The following is a 19,916-nucleotide window of genomic DNA, read 5'->3' as shown; positions in this document are numbered from 1 at the left end:
GGAGATCTTCACTTTTCCTATATACTTTCCCTATTTATGTTGGAATAGAACAAATAATTGCATTTTCAGGTCTCCTAAAGAGACTAAAAAAATAAGTAAATAAGAAATCACCAGGTCATGATGGTTAAAATAAGCTTATCATCTTCTAAATGGTATTCAAGGGTAGACTTTCACTATTGATATTATCTCTTTCAGAATATTAAAGTGGTCTGTAAAATAAGTGTAAAACTCCACTGGAATATATTCAGCTGACACAGTTTATTTATCACTATTACGTAGAGTGGATTTGTCAAATCCTTCAAATCTTAAAAAAAATGTTTTCTATAGATCTGACAAGTGAGTACATTTATACTACAGAGACGACCCTCAAGATCAAAACCTCTAGTCTGTAAAACTGTTACCATATAGCAGATATCAATCCACAGTCAAGAGAGGCTTCAGACGACGCTTTCATTTAAAATGCAATGGCTGCTGCCCCCAAAATGTTTCAGCTTGGAATAGCATCACGCGAAAGATGTTGCTGTGATGGTTTAGAGCAGCTTTGAAGGATATGTTGTAGAAAGGAATAGAGTGTCATGGTGTGTAAAAGAGATTTTCTGTGTTCCACTTCAATACTCCATACTCTGCTTCATGCCTTCTTTCTCAAATCTCCGAATATTGACACAGCCACTCTGACAAATCATCTCTTCTCAAATATTTAACTACAGTCTGTCTCGTGCCACTTTTACAATCCTTGTAGTAGAATAACATGAGGCACACTGCCGTATTATTTTTACACTCAACAGTTACACACTGGATAGAATGAAAGCATTACTGATTTCCACTGTGCCGGATATTGAACTAGGGCAGGCCGTTAAAAGAGAAGATGCAGAGTTTTCCTTATTTTTTTTCAATGTTACAACCATTATTAGGAAAGATAGAAATGGATCCAGCTCACTCACAGTGATTATTTAAAAATTAGAAAATCTTTATTGGATGATCCTTAAAAAATTCAAAATGACAAAACAGACATCTCAGTTGGCACAGCAATGACAGGGGGTGATGTGTAATGAGACCAGACACGGCTCTTAAACAGTTACTGGTAACCAGTGTTCAAGAGCCGTGTTGCTCGAAAAGCATATGATCTCATTACACATCACCCCCTGTCATTGCTGTGCCATCTGAGATGTCTGTTTTGTCATTTTGAATTTTTTAAGGATCATCCAATAAGAATTTTCTAATTTTTAAATAAGCCCTGTGAGTGAGCTGGATCCACTTCTATCTTTCCTATTGCCTTGGACGCTGTGCAGCAGTGAGGAAGCCGTGCTCCTTCTTGCGCTTGGAATTACATCTCAGGGGTGAGCTGAATGGTCTCTTTTGTTTTTACCACCATTATTGCAATTTCCAAAGTGTTAAGATATCATTTTAAACTTTTATAACTTAATAGCATTCCTTTTTTTTTGGCCAAAAAATAAGCCAGGAAGCAACACTAAAATGCTAGATGACATAATATACTGATCTCATGGAGGCTTGGTCTATTAGACTTATAATCTTGACTCATATAATTATTTAGCTAGGTGTGCGATGTGAAATTACTGCAATATTTTGCATGCCAATTGGAAATTTTAACTTATGTAAAGGAAAAATATTTTTTTTCTGCTTGATTACACAGTTAGGATGGTAATTGTGCTAGAAAAAAGGAGGTTATTGTGCACTTATAACTCTTGATTATGGTCAATTGGCTAGTTCTTCAAAAAAGGTAGTACATAGCACAGTGGTAGACTCTGCTGATGCTGTAGGGGTTATTTCAAAAAGAGGCCCAAAGCTTACGTAGCTGGCACATCCTTTTTCTTAATTAGCTTTGGGGGAAAGTGAGAATGTATGCAAGATTTCCATATACAGAGGAACGGTCATGATCCCAGTGCGGACTGAACCTGCACGCTTGGGGTTATTGTCTGGAGCCCAGTACTGGTGGACCTGCACTCCTTGGGTTAATGTTATGATCCCAGTGCAGGCTCTTACTTGCACACCTGGAGCTTATAATTGTGGCCTCTCCTTGGTTCGGGGAGAGCTTCTTACAGCCCCAGGAAGCGCCAATCCCCGTCAGCTATACTTTCGCCCTTGGCAGAGTGTGTTGACCCCTGAGTGTGTTTGTGCTGTGTTCTTGTTTGCCTGATACTTTGGTTTTGACTCGGTCTGTTCTCTGGATACTGCTTGTTGGATTCTGTTTTTGTACCTTCTATGTCTGTTTGGCTTTGACCGCTGCCTGGCCCCGACTATCCGTTCTGTCTCATCCTTGGTACTGTACTGCTATCTCTGTGTATGATCCCCGTTTGTTTGACCTGAGTATTCCTATAGTTGTGTCCTGCAGTATCTCTGCAGCAGGACGCTAAGCCCAGCCCCTTTCAGTCACATGACCGTAGGTCCTGTGCTGCTTGCTAACTTAGGCATCCCAGGTCCTGTTTGCCGGAGTCTTCCCCGCTGTAACCGACACCGAGCCCCTCTGCAGTGTGGGTGAGTCCCTGTTCAGCCATAGCTGTCCACCGGCACTGACCGGACCATGATAGGAACATTTACCAAGCCTAGTGGCCCATTTACACTAGCCCATTTCAGGCCAGTAAGGAGCACCAATACAAGGTGATGAGGTAAGATGAGAACAATTTAACCCCTTAACGTCCAATGACAGATATATCCAACATTGGACGCCTCTCCCTGTTTGTTTGCTGGAGTCCTCATCTTTTCTGGCACATGACAGCTGATCTGATCAGCTGTCATGTCCCTCTAACAGCCGCAGGTGGAATCACAATCCACCTGCAGCTGTTAACATGGTAAATGCCTCTGTCAAACTCTGACAATGGCATTTAACATGCATGCACAGGAAGCGCGTAATTAACCCCACCCATTGGAATGCGTCACATGACAGCGGGTTACCGATGGGCTAACATGACAACCTGGGGTCTGCAGGAGACCCCTGTGGTTTTCATAGCCGGATAGCTATGAGTGCTGCTCAGCAGTCGGTGCTCATAGCAAGTGAGCTTTTCTGCTGCAACCTTACTCTATGTAGCACAAGTGATCAGATGATTGCAACTTTTAGTCACCTATGGAGACTATTAAAGCAAGCAAAAAGTAAAAAAAAAAATTAAAAAATTATTTGTGGAGTAAAAAAAATATAAAAGTTCAAATCTTTCCCCATTCAAAATAAAACAATAAAAAACAAATATACACATATTTGGTATTGCCAGATCTATCAATATATTAAAAAAAGTAATCCGATTGGAACGCCTGAATTATGTTTTTTTGGTCGCTGCAACATTGCAAAAAATGCAATAATGGGCGATCAAAAGATTGTATCTATACCAAAATGATATAAATAAAAACATTAGATCGTTAGGCAAAAAAATTAGCCCTTATCCAAACCCAAATCCCAAAAAATGCAGATGCTATGCGTCTAGGAAAATGTCGACTTTTTTTTCAAACTTTGGATATTTTTTTCACCAAAAGTTACAGTCAAATTTGGGTTAACATTAGAGTTGAGCGATACCGTCCGATACTTCAAAGTATCGTATCGGATGGTATCGGCCGATCTTTAAAAAAAGTATCGGTATCGCCGATTCCGATACCGGAAGTCCCATTCAAGTCTATGGGACTTCCGGTATCGGAATAAGAAAAACCCTTTCCTGCCCTTGTACAGCCTCTCTGGGGTCTGTACGGGCCTTTCGGGGGGCTGTGCCGGCCTGCCAGGGGGTCTGTGCAGGCTCCGGTGGTCTGTGCCGGCCTGCCGGTGGTCTGTGCAGGCTCCGGGGGGCTGTGCCGGCCTGCCGGGGGGCTGTGCCGGCCTGCCGGGGGGCTGTGCAGGCTCCGGGGGGCTGTGCCGGCCTGCCGGTGGTCTATGCAGGCTCCGGGGGTCTGTGCAGGCATCGTCCGATGGGACTACAAGTCCCATCGGGCGATGCCTGCTACCATGACAGTGATTGACACATTAGCCAATGATGGGACAGTAGTAGTCCCATCATCCGGCTAATGTGTTAAATGTAAAAAAAAAAAAAAAAAAATTACATGCTACATACATACAACATGCATACTACATACATGCTACATTCATACTACATACTACATACATGCTACATTCATACTACATACATACTACATATATACTACATGCATGCTACATACATACTGCATGCTACATACATACTACATACATACTACATATATACTACATACATACTACATGCATGCTACATGCATGCTACATGCTACATACAGAACACATATATACTGCATGCATGCTACATACATACTACATGCTACATACTACATATATACTACATGCATGCTACATACTACATGCTACATACATACTACATATATACTACATGCATGCTACATACATACTGCATGCTACATGCATGCTACATACATACTACATACATACTACATGCTACATACATACTACATGCATACTACATGCTACATACATACTACATGCATGCTACATACATACTACATGCTACATACATACTACATATATACTACATACATACTACATACATACTACATGCTACATACATACTACATGCATACTACATGCTACATACATACTACATACATACTACATACATACTACATGCTACATACATACTACATATATACTACATACATACTACATACATACTACATGCATACTACAAGCATGCTACATACATACCACATACATAACACATATATACTACATGCATGCTACATACATACTACATGCTACATACATACCATATACATACTACATGCATGCTACATACATACTACATGCATGCTACATACATACTACATGCTACATACATACTACATATATACTACATGCATGCTACATACATACTACATGCTACATACATACTACATATATACTACATGCATACAATACATTCATACAATACATACATAGACATACAGTACATATAACATAGAGTAACATACTTACCAATACTTGTCACATTGTTCCCCGAAGCCATTGTCTTTCCGGAATAAATATTAACATAACAAACCACAAAAATACTCACCCACGATCCGAAGCAGTCCACGAGTGTGTCCCACGACGATCTTGGGTAGAGAACTGCAGCATCAGATGATGCTGCCGTTCTCTACGGGCTGCAGGAATCCAATGACGGAAGGTAGGTATCCTTCCGCACTGTATTCCTCCGCCACTTAAAAAAAAAAAAAGTCCCTAGTCTCACTTTATGCCATTGCTGTGTGGGAATTTCCCACACAGCAATGGCATAAAGTGAGACTAGGGACTTTTTTTTTTTTAAGTGGCGGAGGAATACAGTGCGGAAGGATACCTACCTTCCGTCATTGGATTCCTGCAGCCCGTAGAGAACGGCAGCATCATCTGATGCTGCAGTTCTCTACCCAAGATCGTCGTGGGACACACTCGTGGACTGCTTCGGATCGTGGGTGAGTATTTTTGTGGTTTGTTATGTTAATATTTATTCCGGAAAGACAATGGCTTCGGGGAACAATGTGACAAGTATTGGTAAGTATGTTACTCTATGTTATATGTACTGTATGTCTATGTATGTATTGTATGTATGTAGTATATATGTGGTATGTATGTAGTATGTATGTAGCATGCATGTAGTATATATGTAGTATGTATGTAGCATGCATGTAGTATATATGTAGCATGTATGTAGTATGTATGTGGTATGTATGTAGCATGTAGTATGTATGTAGCATGCATGTAGCATGCATGTAGCATGCATGTAGTATGTATGTAGTATGTATGTAGCATGCAGTATGTATGTAGCATGTATGTAGTATGTATGTAGTATGTATGTAGCATGCATGTAGTATGTATGTAGCATGTAGTATATATGTAGTATGTATGTAGTATGTATGTAGCATGTATGTAGTATGTATGTAGTATATATGTAGTATGTATGTAGCATGTAGTATGTATGTAGCATGCATGTAGTATGTATGTAGTATTTTTTATTTTTTATTTTTTTTTTAACATTTAACACATTAGCCGGATGATGGGACTACTACTGTCCCATCATTGGCTAATGTGTCAATCACTGTCATGGTAGCAGGCATCGCCCGATGGGACTTGTAGTCCCATCGGACGATGCTTGCACAGACCCCCGGACATCAGCACAGCCCCCCGGCAGGCCGGCACAGCCCCCCGGCAGGCCGGTACAGACCCCCACAGGGTGCACAGACCACCGGCAGGCCGGCACAGCCCCCCGGCAGGCCGGCAGAGACCCCGGGCAGTCCACACAGCCCCCCGGCAGGCCGGCACAGCCCCCCGGCAGGCCGGCAGAGACCCCCGGAAGGCCCGAAATGACGGCGCATCATGATGCGCACACACCGCGCATCATGATGACGTCAGGCCATCAATCAACTGAACTTCCGATTCCGATGCCGAATTCCGATATTGAAAAAATATCGGAAGTCGGTATCGGAATTCCGATACAGCAAGTATCGGCCGATACCCGATACTTGCGGTATCGGAATGCTCAACACTAGTTAACATGTCAACATTGAATTTCATCAGATTTGCTATTTTGCAGTGTAGATGGTTCTGTGCTGAATCTTAGTATCTATATCATGCTGTGATAAGATTTCGCAAGATTGGTACATACATGTGTCTTTTTTCAAGGAATGTTTTCACAGTTTTTGCTCTATGGCAGGATGCATTATCATCTTGAAAAATGATTTCATCATCCCCAAACATCCTTTCAATTGATGGGATAAGAAAATGTCCAAAATATCAACATAAACTTGTGCATTTATTGAAGATGTAATGACAGCCATCTCCCCAGTGCCTTTACCTGACATGCAGCCCCATATCATCAATGACTGTGGAAATTTGTATGTTCTCTTCAGGCAGTCATCTTTATAAATCTCATTGGAATGGCACCAAACAAAAGTTCCAGCATAATCACCTTGCCCAATGCAGATTCGCAATTCATCACTGAATATGACTTTCATCCAGTCATCCACAGTTTAGCTTTTCTGTATGTAAATACCATTTCCTTTAGGCCGTTTCTTACAGTTCGGTCACAGATGTTGACTCCAGTTTCCTCCCATTCGTTCCTCATTTGTTTTTATGTGCATTTCCTGTTGTGGAGACATATTGCTTTAAGATTCCGGTCTTGATGCTTTGATGTCTTCCTAGTCTACAAGTATGTTTGCCTTCAACAACCTTCCCATGTTGTTTGTATTTGGTCCAAATTTTAGACAAAGCTGACTGTGAAAAACCAACATCTTTTGCAACATTGTGTGATGATTTACTCTCTTTAAGAGTTTGATAATCCTCTCCTTTGTTTCAATTGGCATCTCTCGTGTTGGAGCCATGATTCATGTCAGTCCACTTGGTGCAACAGGTCTCCAAGGTGTGCTCACTCCTTTTTAGATGCAGACTAACGAGCAGATCTAATTTGATGTAGGTGTTAGTTTTGGGAATGAAAATTTACAGAGTGATTCCATATTTTTTTCCCTCAGATTTGAGTGATTCCATAATTTTCCCCCTTGGTTTAAAAAAGTAACCATTACTGACTACCACAATTTTTGTTCTAGATTTCTCTTGTGTTCCTTAAAGCCAGAAAGTTGCCATTTGAATTGACTTTAGTTTTGTGCCATGTCTGTGATCTGCTTTTTTTCTACAAAATTAAACACCTGAATGAAAATCCTCCAAGGCCGGTGATTCAATAATTTTTGTCAGGGGTTGTATATAGGATTTCACTGTATCCACCAGCATTTTGGACTTTCTCTGCTCCCGTCAGTGAAGTCAGCTGAAATTTTTTTGCATAGACGGGAGGTCTGGGATAGCCAGTGAACAGTTGAAATCCAGGAAGAGGATAGAGCTTTAATTTAGCAATGTGACCATTTCATTTTGGCTAGGATCTCACGTGTCGTAGCCCTCTTGTTCATTGCTTGACAGCATATCCTAGAGATATGCCACCACTTGATGTGAATACACAGATGGAAATACAACTTTAGGCCTCATTCACACATCAGTATTTTTGATCAGTATGTCATCAGTATTTGTATGCCAAAACCAGGAGTATATCAAAAACACAGAACAGGAGTCAGTCTTTCAGTTATATTTTTTCTCCGTAAGTTCCATTCCTGGCATTGGCATTGGGGTTAAGGTTGGAGCAAGAATTGAGGGGTTTCCACTATTTACCAATTTTGGGGGTCTAAAAAAACACTTTTGTGGAAATAAAAAAGACTTTTTATTTTCACAGCTCTGCATTTATAAACTTCTGTGAAGCACTTGGGGGTTAAAAGTGCTCACCACACATTTAGATAAGTTCCTCAGGGGGTCTAATTTCCAAAATGGGGTCACTTGTGGGGGGTTTCCACTGTTTAAGCCCATCAGGGGCTCTGCAAGCGCAACATGGTGCCCGCAGACCATTCCATCAAAGTCTGCATTCCAAAATGGCACTCCTTCCCTTCCAAGCTCTCCCATGCGCCCAAACAGTGGTTCCCCCCACATATGGGGTATCAGCGTACTCAGGACAAATCGCACAATAACTGTGGAGGTATGATTTCTCCTGTTACCCTTGTAAAAATAAAAATTTGGGGGGTAAAAAGATCATTTTTGTGGAAAAAAATGGATTTCTTACTTTCACGGCTCTACGTTATAAACTTCTGTGAAGCACTTGAAGGTTCAAAGTGCTCACCACACATCTAGATAAGTTCCTTAATGGGTCTAGTTTCCAAAATGGGGTCACTTGTTATAGTTTTCCACTGTTTAGGCACATTAACGGCTCTCCGAAAGCAACATGGCATCCGATCTCAATTCCAGCCAATTCTGCGTTGAAAAAGTCAAACGGCGCTCCATCCCTTGCAAGCTCTGCCGTGTGCTGAAAAAGTGGTTTACCCCCACATATGGTGTATCGGCGTTTTCAGGAGAAATTGTACAACAAATTTTGTTGTTGATTTTCTCTTTTAACACTTGTGAAAATAAAAAAAATTGGTTCTGAAGTAAATTTTTCCAAAAAAAAGTTAAATGTTAATTTTTTCCTTCCACATTGCTTTAGTTCCTGTGAAGCACTTAAAGGGTTAATAAACTTCTTGAATGTGGTTTTGAGCACCTTGAGGGATCTAGTTTTTAGAATGGTGCCACTTTTGGGTATTTTCTGTCATGTACACCCCTCAAAATAACTTTAAATATGATGCGGTCCCTAAAAAAATGGTTTTGTAAATTTTGTTGTAAAAATGAGAAATCGCTGGTCAACTTTCAACCCTTATAACTTCCTAACAAAAAAAAATTTTGCTTCCAAAATTGTGCTGATGTAAAGTAGACATGTGGGAAATGTTATTTATTAAGAAATTTGTGTGACACATCTCTCTGATTTAAGGGCATAAAAATTTAAAGTTTTAAAATTGCAAAATTTTCGCCATATTTCCGTTTTTTTCATAAATAAACACAAGACTTATCGAAGAAATTTTACCACTACCATGAAGTACAATATGTCATGAAAAAATAGTCTCAGAATCAGTGGGATCCATTAAAGCATTCCAGAGTTATAACCTCATAAAGGGACAGTGGTCAGAATTGTAAAAATTGGTCTGGTCATTAAGCTGCAAACTGGCACTAAGGGGTTAAATGTTAATGATGTTATTAGCGGAACAGAGCAATTTTTATCTCGCGCGCCATAAGTTGGGCTGCATTGTAGAACAGATTTCCCTTTTGTATTACTCTTTAGAAAATAAAACGTTTTGATTTTTTTGTGTCTGTTTCTTAGGCTCACTGTCCAGGCTGAATGCCCCATGCATTTGGAAGATTTTCCTATGGATGCACATGCCTGTCCATTAAAATTTGGCAGCTGTAAGTATTTGCCAGTCTTTGTCTGAAGGTCACTTGTTAATTGGAATGTACTGACTTGTTTTTGTGTCATTATTACATTTATCGTTGGTGCACATAATTACAATGTTCTATACCAGGAACAAAAAGCTGTTATTAATAGCAATTCATTAATCACTTTTGATTCCATATGAAAATTCTATTGCATCTGCTCAAGCCCTTAACAATAGGTCTGCATGTATATTTTATCTGAACTTTGCACTGACCTGTCAGTTGTATCCAAATGTTGCATTAGTAGCAATAATGTGGAAGATACCAATGCAACGCGTTTCGGGAGTTTCAAAATCTTGTTGTAAAAAAGTTTAAGCAAATCATTTAAACAGCAAAGTAGATATTCTATGAAATTGAATAGAAAGTATTGGTAAAGAATATTTGAAGTAGGTTTCAAGAATGACATTGGAGTGGATTGGTTGATTAGTGTGAATCCAGCCATACAAAAATAAATGCATCAGTTTCCTATATGTTACCAGTTTATTAGCAGCCACTTCTTTAATACATGTAAAGATTTATTAAGCACATATTGTACATTTCCATAACATCTGGCTGCCAGTAGATGAAGCAACCTGAAGACAGATTTAGTGCTAATTCAAATGACCATAAAAAAATGGCTGCATAGCTTTGAGAAAAAAAAAGCAGAGCGATCATTTTCACTCATGTGCTGTTTTCTAAACATGTCATTATTAAAATTCCTTTTCTGTATTAGATCCATGTTTGTTAGGCTCCAGGATTCTCCCTCTGCACAGGATGGATCCAAAGCATTGTCTTCTCCTGAGGTCTCCCATTTACTCTAGACCGCAGTGGATGCTGATCAACAAATACATCGGTCTCGGCATCTTGCTCAGACTTGAGCTGTGCACATTGTTACCGTTGCCTCTCCAGGTTCAGCTGTGGTAACTGACAATAGACAGTGGCAGGCAGTCATTCCTGAGACTAAGTCCAGGATTTGCGCTACTGAGCATGCTTGTTAGGTGGCGACCGCTCACTGGTGGTCAGTCGTCAGCTGCTCAGGTCCTGTGCCGGCTCCGGATTGGCCCGCGAGCAAGGTCCTGTCTGATTGGCACAGTCTATAAAAGGATCTTTGGTGTGAACGTCGGTGTGCTAAGATCATGCGTATTTGCTGTGTCAATGAAGGTGGGACAGTTACCACATTTGGTGTGATCCGCAAACCCTAACAATAGTACCGTATTATATCTAGAGTTTTGTCTGCCAATGTTTTTAGATATGATCCAAAATTGAAGCCTATTATGTACTAATTCCTTTGAATTCTATAGTGAGTTTTAGGTTGCAAGTTGCTATTCATTATTAAAGGGTCAGTGTGCAGACAACATTATGCTTGGTTTAGACAAGAAAACAGTAAAAATGTTAGTATGGATCAGTCCTTATCAGCAGCTAAACTTCAATTTATCATCAGCTGCCAGCAGGATTCTTTCAGTACATGGAAATAATGTAGCATGTATAAAGGTAGCCAAGAAAAAATCTGAGAATCATTATAAAAGAGCATTACAATGACCAATTTAAATTAAAGCATTTATTTCTAGAAATTGGATATTAACACAGCATTACAAATTATAATTTAATTCTAAATTATTGTGTAAGAGTATATTTAGATGAAGATGCTGACAATAGAAAACCATTAAAAATGGGGAAAGAAAATGACTAGCAGGATCACATGAAAAAATAATAAGATAAAAAATAATTAAAGAAAATTAATAAAAATTGAATAATTTAAAATTATTATTTTATTAAGTCATGACACAAAAACAACACCATAATAAATACATGTATTATAATAAAAAGAGGCAAACAGAACCATAATAATATAGAATATAATTAATAATGAAATACCAAAGATAAAAATTCATTCAACTCATGGTAATCTAACATATGAGAGGCATAATTAATAAAACCAGGTAAGAAAAGCACCAAAGGATATATATATATATATATATATATATATATGTAAAAATAAGTGTAAAATAACTGTAAAATAATACTGTTATCACTAACTAAGACTCAATAGGTGTGTGAATAAAAACGGGCTTAAATAAATAAAAGCATAAAATATATGTATCACAAGATACTGTGCTAAATGAGGTCAATAATCAATTTTGACCACAATAATAAAGTGCGCATATACTGGCCATATTAACTGATATATGGCCAGAAAGAAACAAAAAACAAAATTATATATTTGTGGAATGTGGAATAATTGCAATCAATAGCACAGAAAAATAAGTGAATAAGAGAATAAATGAAGTGCAGTAGTGCAAATAAGTTAAATAATCACCAGGTGGGGATCCAGCAATGGCATGATAAAAAACAAGGTGCAGCAAAAGCCAATTACCTGTATGCCAAGAGGTAAAGGATAGCGGTGTGCCTCTCAGACGTTCCCCGACGCACGTTTCAGATTAAAATCCTTCGTCAGGGGGATGTGATGAAAATGCTGGTAAAATTAGAACATTTGATTGGACAGCACAGTTGCTCAGTGGTTAGCAGTGTTGCTTTGCAGTGCTGGGATACTGGGTTCAAATCCCACCAAATGCAACATTTGCAAGGTGTTTGTATGTTTTCCCCATGCTTGTGTGGGTTTCCTCCAGGTTTCCTCCCACACTCCAAAGACCTACTGATTGGGAATTTTGATTGAGGGGACAGGGATGATAAAGTATGTAAAATCGAGTATGATAGCACTATTTAAGCAAAGCATAATAAATAATAATAACTATGGTACCTAGATGAGGATGACACAATAGCAGTTCACAAGTCTATTGTATCTTTACTGTATCTGCACATCTTCCAGAATTCAAATACCAGTACATAGTATAAAGGTGGCTTAGCAAAGCAATGGTGGCTCCATGATGTAATAAATGGTTAAAAGTATGGATATGCGCTTTTTGTTTGTACACTCATCTTATTCACAATGTCTCTGTCAGGAATCATAGCAAGAAGCCCCTATACAAGATAATATTATTGAAACTCAATGCCGATACGCTCATCATATTCTAGAGTTCACATTAGATGACTATGTAAGAAAAACTTTGGGATTTCCACTGGAGTATGAGAATTTCAACAAGGGTGCTCTAAACATCTCTGAAAATCTGATTAGAAAGTAAATATTCCGCTCTATTTTAGATTTTTTAATGTCCCATCTATTCGGTACTCTTCAAATTTTCAGGAACTTAGCAACATGTACCGCTGAGAGTGACACATCAGCCTGAGGGGATGTGGTGCTGTCACTCGCTGTTCAACTGTAGGACACTTAAAGAAGTTCTTAGATTCATTGAATTAAACCATGAGTGCATTCACTGACAATAAATTGATTAAGGAAATGTATCCATTTGTTCTAAAGCTTGTGAGGTGAGAAAAGATTTTCCTCCTGTCTTACATAATTTTTCCTTATGAAACAAATTCCTATATTGAGCGGCATTACAGTACTGTATTGGCATGTGTTTCATAGTAAAGTTTAATGAACATAAATTATAGGCTAAAATAATGAAACAAAAAACAGATATCAAATTTGGTGACCTATTAACATACTATGGAAAACATGTCATACAAGTACAAGCACTATTTTGAGAAACTTGACTCGTAAGATAGAATTGTGTAATATTGGCATAATACTTATTTCTAATAAATTACATGTTGTATTAACCCCTTCAGGACATACGATGAAATGTGATGTACAGTTACGTCATATGTTGTGTCCCTGACTTTGATAGAGGCTCGGCTTGCAAGCCTGCATCTTTACCGACAGATGATGGTTGAATTATTCAGTCATCATCTACTTCTAACAGCTGTGTGTGGAACGGATGTCCGACCACAGCTGTTAACCTGTTAAAATCCCATCTATGTTTACTGCCAATGTCAATCTCTGACAGTGGCATCTAAAGGGAATGTCACCGCATTTGACTTATTTCAACTATTAATATGGGCATAGACAGCTGAAAAAGTTTGTGATGTTCCAAAGCACAGAAAGGAAATAAACACGGGTATATAACAAAATGTGTAATTGCAATAATTTTCTCAGAGAAAGAAAAAAAAAACCCAAAAATTGAGAAATTGCCCTTTTTTTCTATTTAAACTCACTTGGAATTTTTTTGTCCCACTTTCCAGTGCATCACACAACAAAATGAACGGTGTCACTCAAAAAGTACAACACTGTCATGATCCCAGTGCAGATTTTTTGAGCTGCACACCGGGGGTTAATGTCTGGAGCTCTGTGCAGGTTTTGACCTGCACACTTGGGGTTAATGATTGTGGCCTCTTTCTGGTTCTGGGAGAGCTTCATAAACCCCTGGGTAGCTTCAATCCCTGCCAGTTATACTTTTGCCTTTGGCCTAGTGTGCTGACCCCCGTGTGCCTGTGTGTTGCTATAGCTTGTTTATATGGTTCTGACCCGATTCTGTTTCCCGTTGTGAGTTTGCCTGTTGATTTTGTACTGCGTTATTATCTGTGTATGACTCATTGCCTGTGACCTGACTACTCTCTGCTCGCCCCCTTTGGTACCTTGCAGCTATCTCTATGTGTGACTCAGTGGCTACGTCCTGACTATTCTCACTGTCTATGCCCCTGGGTAACTTTGTCTCACAGTTACTCTGCTAGGAATTGTCTTGCAGCTCCTAGCCCTGTGGAGTTTAGGCCACGCCTCTAGCAGTCACGTGCTTCAGCTCCTGCGGCTCTGAAGTACGCATCTATTCGGTTGCTGCCCGCTCCACAGGTAGCTTTGAGCACAGTTCGCTTTACTCAGGACACACACACACTGGCTCAGTGAGCAAGTTCAGTGCGGTGTCTCTGACATTATAACTGGCCTACAATTTTTTTTGTTTTTTCTCTCCTCACTGCTGCAGCATGGACCCAATTTGTGCTTTATCTGAGTAGGTGAAAAGCTTGACTCAGTCACTGCAGAAGCTTAGTTTGGAACACCAAGCTCTGGCCCAGTCCCAACGGCGGGTTGAGGACTCAGTTCAGGGGGTACTTTTCGCAGGCTTCCAGCAGGTGGGGAATAGAGAAGTCATTTTAGTCCCACCTGAATCCCTGGTTAAATTGCCAGATATATTTTCTGGTTACAAGGATGATTTCAGGGCATTTAAGGAGGGCTGTAAGCTTTTTTTTTCTTTGAGACCCCGCTCCTCTGGGGATGAGAAACAGAGGGCGGGGGTGGTGATGTCCCTGCTTAGGTGGTCCCCACAAGCCTGGGCATTCTCGCTTTCCTCTTCTGCCCCTGAGAGAATGTTTGTGGATGCATTTTTTTAAGCCTTAGGGCTTATTTATGATGAGCCTGATAGAGTGCGGTTGGCTGAGGACAAAGTCATGAGTGTCTGTCAGGGGGAGCACTCGGCCGAATGGTTCTGTACTGAATTCAGACGTTGGGCAGCCGAGATTTCCTGGAGTGATGCCGCCCTGCGGGGGCTGTTCCACAGAGGCCTGTGTGAACGTCTGAAGGATGCTTTGGCACTTCATCCTCCGCCTGACTCCCTGGAGGATGCCATGGTCCAAGCGGTTCGCATGGATCGCAGGCTGCGGGCTAGAGGCATTATGCAATGGGAAACGCCCTTATTCTTCAGTGGAGATGAGACCCAGACTCTTCCTATGGCTATGGAGGTGAGCGCTGTCACCTGTGAGGGAAAGGAAAGAAGACGCCGTCGGGAAAAGCAGTTGTGCTTCTATTGTGGGAAATCTGGACATTGGAAGAAGGACTGCCCCTCCTGTCTGTCATCCTCCAAGATGGCGGGAAACGACTAGGTCTGGGTAGTAATCGAGGAGGCTACCCAGACCTTCATGTACAATTTTCCTCATGTGCGAAAATGGTGCTGCAGGTGGAACTGGAACTTGGTTATGGTCCTGTTCAGACTACTGCTTTTATTGACTGCGGTTCGGCTGTGAACCTGATTGATACCAAGGTTATGACTCTTAATAAGATAGGGACAGTCAGGCTTCACGATCCTGTTAAACTTGTGGCAATTGACTCATCTTCTCTTACCCAAGACGGTATCTGTTGCAGGTCTGAACTTTTTTCTCTAAAAGTGGGTTCCACTCATGTGGAGAAACTAAGTTGTCTGGTGGTAGATAACTTGCCTGCAGGACTGGTACTGGGGATGCCTTGGCTTCAACGCCATAATCCTACCATTGATTGGGTTACAGGGGAAATCACTCAATGGGGATGCAATAATAAATGTGGTAACCGGGGACATCTTGTTAACGCTGTTAAATCTGTGTCTGTGTCGTCTGTCGATCTGGAAGGTATTCCGGAGTACCTGAAAGATTTCGAAGATGTTTTTTCCGAAAGTGAGGCTGAGGCGCTGCCACCACATAGACCCTATGATTGTGCCATTGATTTAGTACCTGGAGCCAAGTTACCTAAGGCTCGATTGTTCAATTTGTCTGGGCCTGAGCGCCAAGCCATGAAGGAGTACATAGCTGAGAGTCTCCGCAAAGGGCATATCAGGCCTTCTGTGTCACCTGTGGCAGCAGGGTTCTTCTTTGTGAAGAAAAAAGATGGTGGTTTGCTGCCGTGCCTCGACTTTCGGGAACTGAACAAGATAACGGTTGGGAACTCTTACCCGCTTCCCCTCATCCCAGACTTATGTAACCAGTTATCTGGGGCCCAATGGTTCTCCAAGTTAGATCTGCGGGGGGCCTACAATCTGATAAGGGTTTGAGAAGGGGACGAGTGGAAAACGGCATTCCTCACATCAGAAGGACTCTTTGAGAACCTGGTAATGCCATTTGGGTTAACTAATGCACCTGCTATTTTCCAAAATTTCATCAATGTTGTGTTTTCTGATCTGATAGGCCGTTTTGTTATTATTTATTTGAATGATATTTTGATGTATTCCCCGGACAGTCAATCTCACTTGCAACATCTAAAGACAGTTCTCCAGAGACTCAGGGAGAACCAATTGTTCGCCAAATTGGAAAAGTGTTCGTTTTTTGTACAGGAGCTGTCTTTTTTGGGGTTGATTGTGTCCTGTGAGGGGTTTCATATGGATCCTAAGAAGGTGCTGGCGATCGCTGACTGGGTTCAGCCTCGAGATCTTAAGGGGCTCCAGCGCTTCTTAGGATTTGCGAACTATTACCGGAGATTCATTAAAGGTTTCTCACAAGTGGTTAAACCACTCACGGATCTTACCCAGAAGGGAGCTGATGTAAAAAATTGGTCTGTCCTCGCTAAGGAATCCTTCTCAGCGATTAAGAAATGTTTTATGTCTGCCCCGGTGTTGGTGCAACCTGACCCGTCCAAACCATTCATTGTGGAGGTGGATGCTTCTGAACTGGGGGTGGGGGCTGTGCTATCCCAGGGTCCGGCCACCCTTACCAATCTCAAACCCTGTGCCTTCTTCTCCTAGAAGTTCTCTTCAGCTGAGAAAAACTATGATGTAGGCAATAGAGAACTTCTTGCGGTCAAGCTGGCGTTTGAGGAATGGAGGCACTTTTTGGAAGGGGCAGCTCACCCTATCACGGTTGTCACAGATCACAAAAATTTGGCATACCTTGAATCTGCTAAGAGGCTTACTCCTAGACAGGCCCGTTGGTCACTTTTTTTTCACGATTTCAGTTCTCAATTACTTTTTGAACGGGGTCCAAAAATGTTAAAGCGGATGCCCTGTCCAGAAGTTTTGATCCAGTGTCTCCCCCTGAGCCGCCGTCCTCCATTCTTCCCCCAGGGGTGGTAGTGGCGGGGGTCTCAACTGAGTTGGAACAAGAAATCCTAAGGGCTCAGGCCCTAGCTCCGGCAACCAGGCCAAGTGATAAACTGTTTGTTCCAGATTCATTGCGGCCTAGACTTCTGCAGGAGTTTCATGATTCTAGGCTGAGTGCTCATCCAGGTATCACGGCCACTAGAGAGGCAGTAGCCAGGGGTTTTCGGTGGCCTTAATTAAGGTCTGATGTCAAGGAATTTGTTTCTGCTTGTGGCATGTGTGCCCATTCCAAAAGCTCGCATAACCGACCGGCTGGGGAACTCCTACCTTTACCGGTTTCTGATAGGCCATGGACTCATCTTTCCATGGATTTTATTACCGGCCTTCCACCCTCCAGGGGCAATACCGTGATCTGGGTGGTGGTGGATAGGTTTTCTAAACAGGCCCATTTCATTCCCTTGGCAGCATTACCTTCAGCAGAAACATTGTCAAGGTTGTTTGTGCAGCATGTGGTCCGATTGCATGGGGTACCCCTGAATGTTGTGTCTGACAGAGGTGTGCAGTTTGTGGCCAAATTTTGGAGGGTGTTCTGTATAAATTGGGCATGTCACTCTCCTTCTCGTCGGCATATCACCAGGAGAGTAATGGTCAGACAGAACGCACCAATTACGCTGGGCTGAAGTCCGGCGTAATATCTCTCGGGCCCAGGGGAGATACAAATATTTTGCGGACAAAAAAAGAGCCTCGGGAGACATGTTTCAGGTGGGAGAGAAGGTTTGGCTCTCCACGCGTAACATCAACTTAAAGGTACCATCAGTTAAGTTGGGACCAAAGTTCATTGGTCCGTACGAGATTATGGAGATAGTCAACCCAGTGGCATATAGGTTGCGTCTCCCCGCCTCCTTAAAAATATCTAATGTGTTCCATAAGTCTCTGTTGAAACCAGCAGGATCTGTCAAAGAGAACTCTGAGACTGTTGTTCCTCCAGTGCTGGTGGAGGGTCAATTGGAGTATGAGGTCGGACATATTGTGGACTCTCGGCGGGTGCGCCGCTCTTTGCAGTACCTGGTCCATTGGAAGGGATATGGACCAGAAGAGCGCTCATGGGTCCCTGCTCGCTCGGTACATGCAGATCGCCTGGTTCAGGCGTTCCATGCCAAGTACCCGGGGAAGCCTGGGGGTCCAGAAGCCCCCCGTTGAGAGGGGGGTACTGTCATGATCCCAGTGCAGGTTTTTTGAGCTGCACACCGGGGGTTAATGTCTGGAGCTCTGTGCAGGTTTTGACCTGCACACTTGGGGTTAATGATTGTGGCCTCTTTCTGGTTCTGGGAGAGCTTCATAACCCCCTGGGTAGCTTCAATCCCTGCCAGTTATACTTTTGCCTTTGGCCTAGTGTGCTGACCCCCGTGTGCCTGTATGTTGCTATAGCTTGTTTATATGGTTCTGACCCGATTCTGTTTCCCGTTGTGAGTTTGCCTGTTGATTTTGTACTGCGTTATTATCTGTGTATGACTCATTGCCTGTGACCCCTGACTACTCTCTGCTCGCCCCCTTTGGTACCTTGCAGCTATCTCTGTGTGTGACTCAGTGGCTACGTCCTGACTATTCTCACTGTCTATGCCCCTGGGGAACTTTGTCTCGCAGTTACTCTGCTAGGAATTGTCTTGCAGCTCCTAGCCCTGTGGAGTTTAGGCCATGCCTCTAACAGTCACGTGCTTCAGCTCCTGCGGCTCTGAAGTACGCATCTATTCGGTTGCTGCCCGCTCCACAGGTAGCTTTGAGCACAGTTCGCTTTACTCAGGACACACACTGGCTCAGTGAGCAAGTTCAGTGCGGTGTCTCTGACAAACACATTCCACAAGCAACAAGCCCTCATATTATTATTATTATTATTATTATTATGATTAATAATAATAATTATTATAACGCCATTTATTCCATGGCACTTTACATGTGAGGAGGGGTATACATACAGTAATACATACAAGTACAGGTTCAGGATGAGAGAGGACCCTGCCCGCGAGGGCTCACAATCTACAACGGGATGGGTGAGGATACAGTAGGCGAGGGTAGAGCTGGTCATGCAGCGGTTTGGTGGATCGGTGGTAACTGCAGGTTGTAGGCTTGTCGGAAGAGGTAGGTCTTCAGGTTCTTTTTGAAGGTTTCCACGGTAGGCGAGAGTCTAATATGTTGTGGTAGAAAGTTCCAGAGTAGGGGGGATGCGCGGGAGAAATCTTGTATGCAATTGTGGGAAGAGGGGATAAGAGGGGAGTACAGAAGGAGATCTTGTGAGGATCGGAGGTTTCGTGCAGGTAAGTACCTGGAGACGAGGTCACAGATGTATGGAGGACATGATTTTGTGCATGGGAAAATAAAAAAAAGTTATGGCTCTTGGAAGAAGGGAAAGAAAAAGCAAAAACAAAAAA

At 41.8% G+C, this 19,916-nt stretch overlaps 1 protein-coding gene across 3 annotated transcripts in view; it reads left to right on the top strand.

Annotated features, from left to right (window-relative positions):
* The window catches only part of GABRA2 (gamma-aminobutyric acid type A receptor subunit alpha2), a 381,624-nt gene that overhangs the window by 230,083 nt on the left and 131,625 nt on the right, over nucleotides 1-19,916 (top strand). For all 3 annotated transcript variants that reach the window (XM_073583454.1, XM_073583455.1, XM_073583456.1), the window contains exon 6: nucleotides 9,735-9,817. In XM_073583454.1, coding sequence (XP_073439555.1) covers nucleotides 9,735-9,817 — 83 coding nt within the window. The remainder of the gene's footprint in view (nucleotides 1-9,734; nucleotides 9,818-19,916) is intronic.

The sequence above is a fragment of the Dendrobates tinctorius genome, unplaced genomic scaffold, assembly GCF_039654945.1.
Source record: "Dendrobates tinctorius isolate UK_male_01 unplaced genomic scaffold, ASM3965494v1 ptg000079l, whole genome shotgun sequence".
In the NCBI taxonomy this organism is placed as follows: Eukaryota; Metazoa; Chordata; class Amphibia; order Anura; family Dendrobatidae; genus Dendrobates; species Dendrobates tinctorius.
The sequence above is the reverse complement of the archived record's forward strand: the minus strand, read 5'-3'. Positions and strand labels throughout refer to the sequence as shown.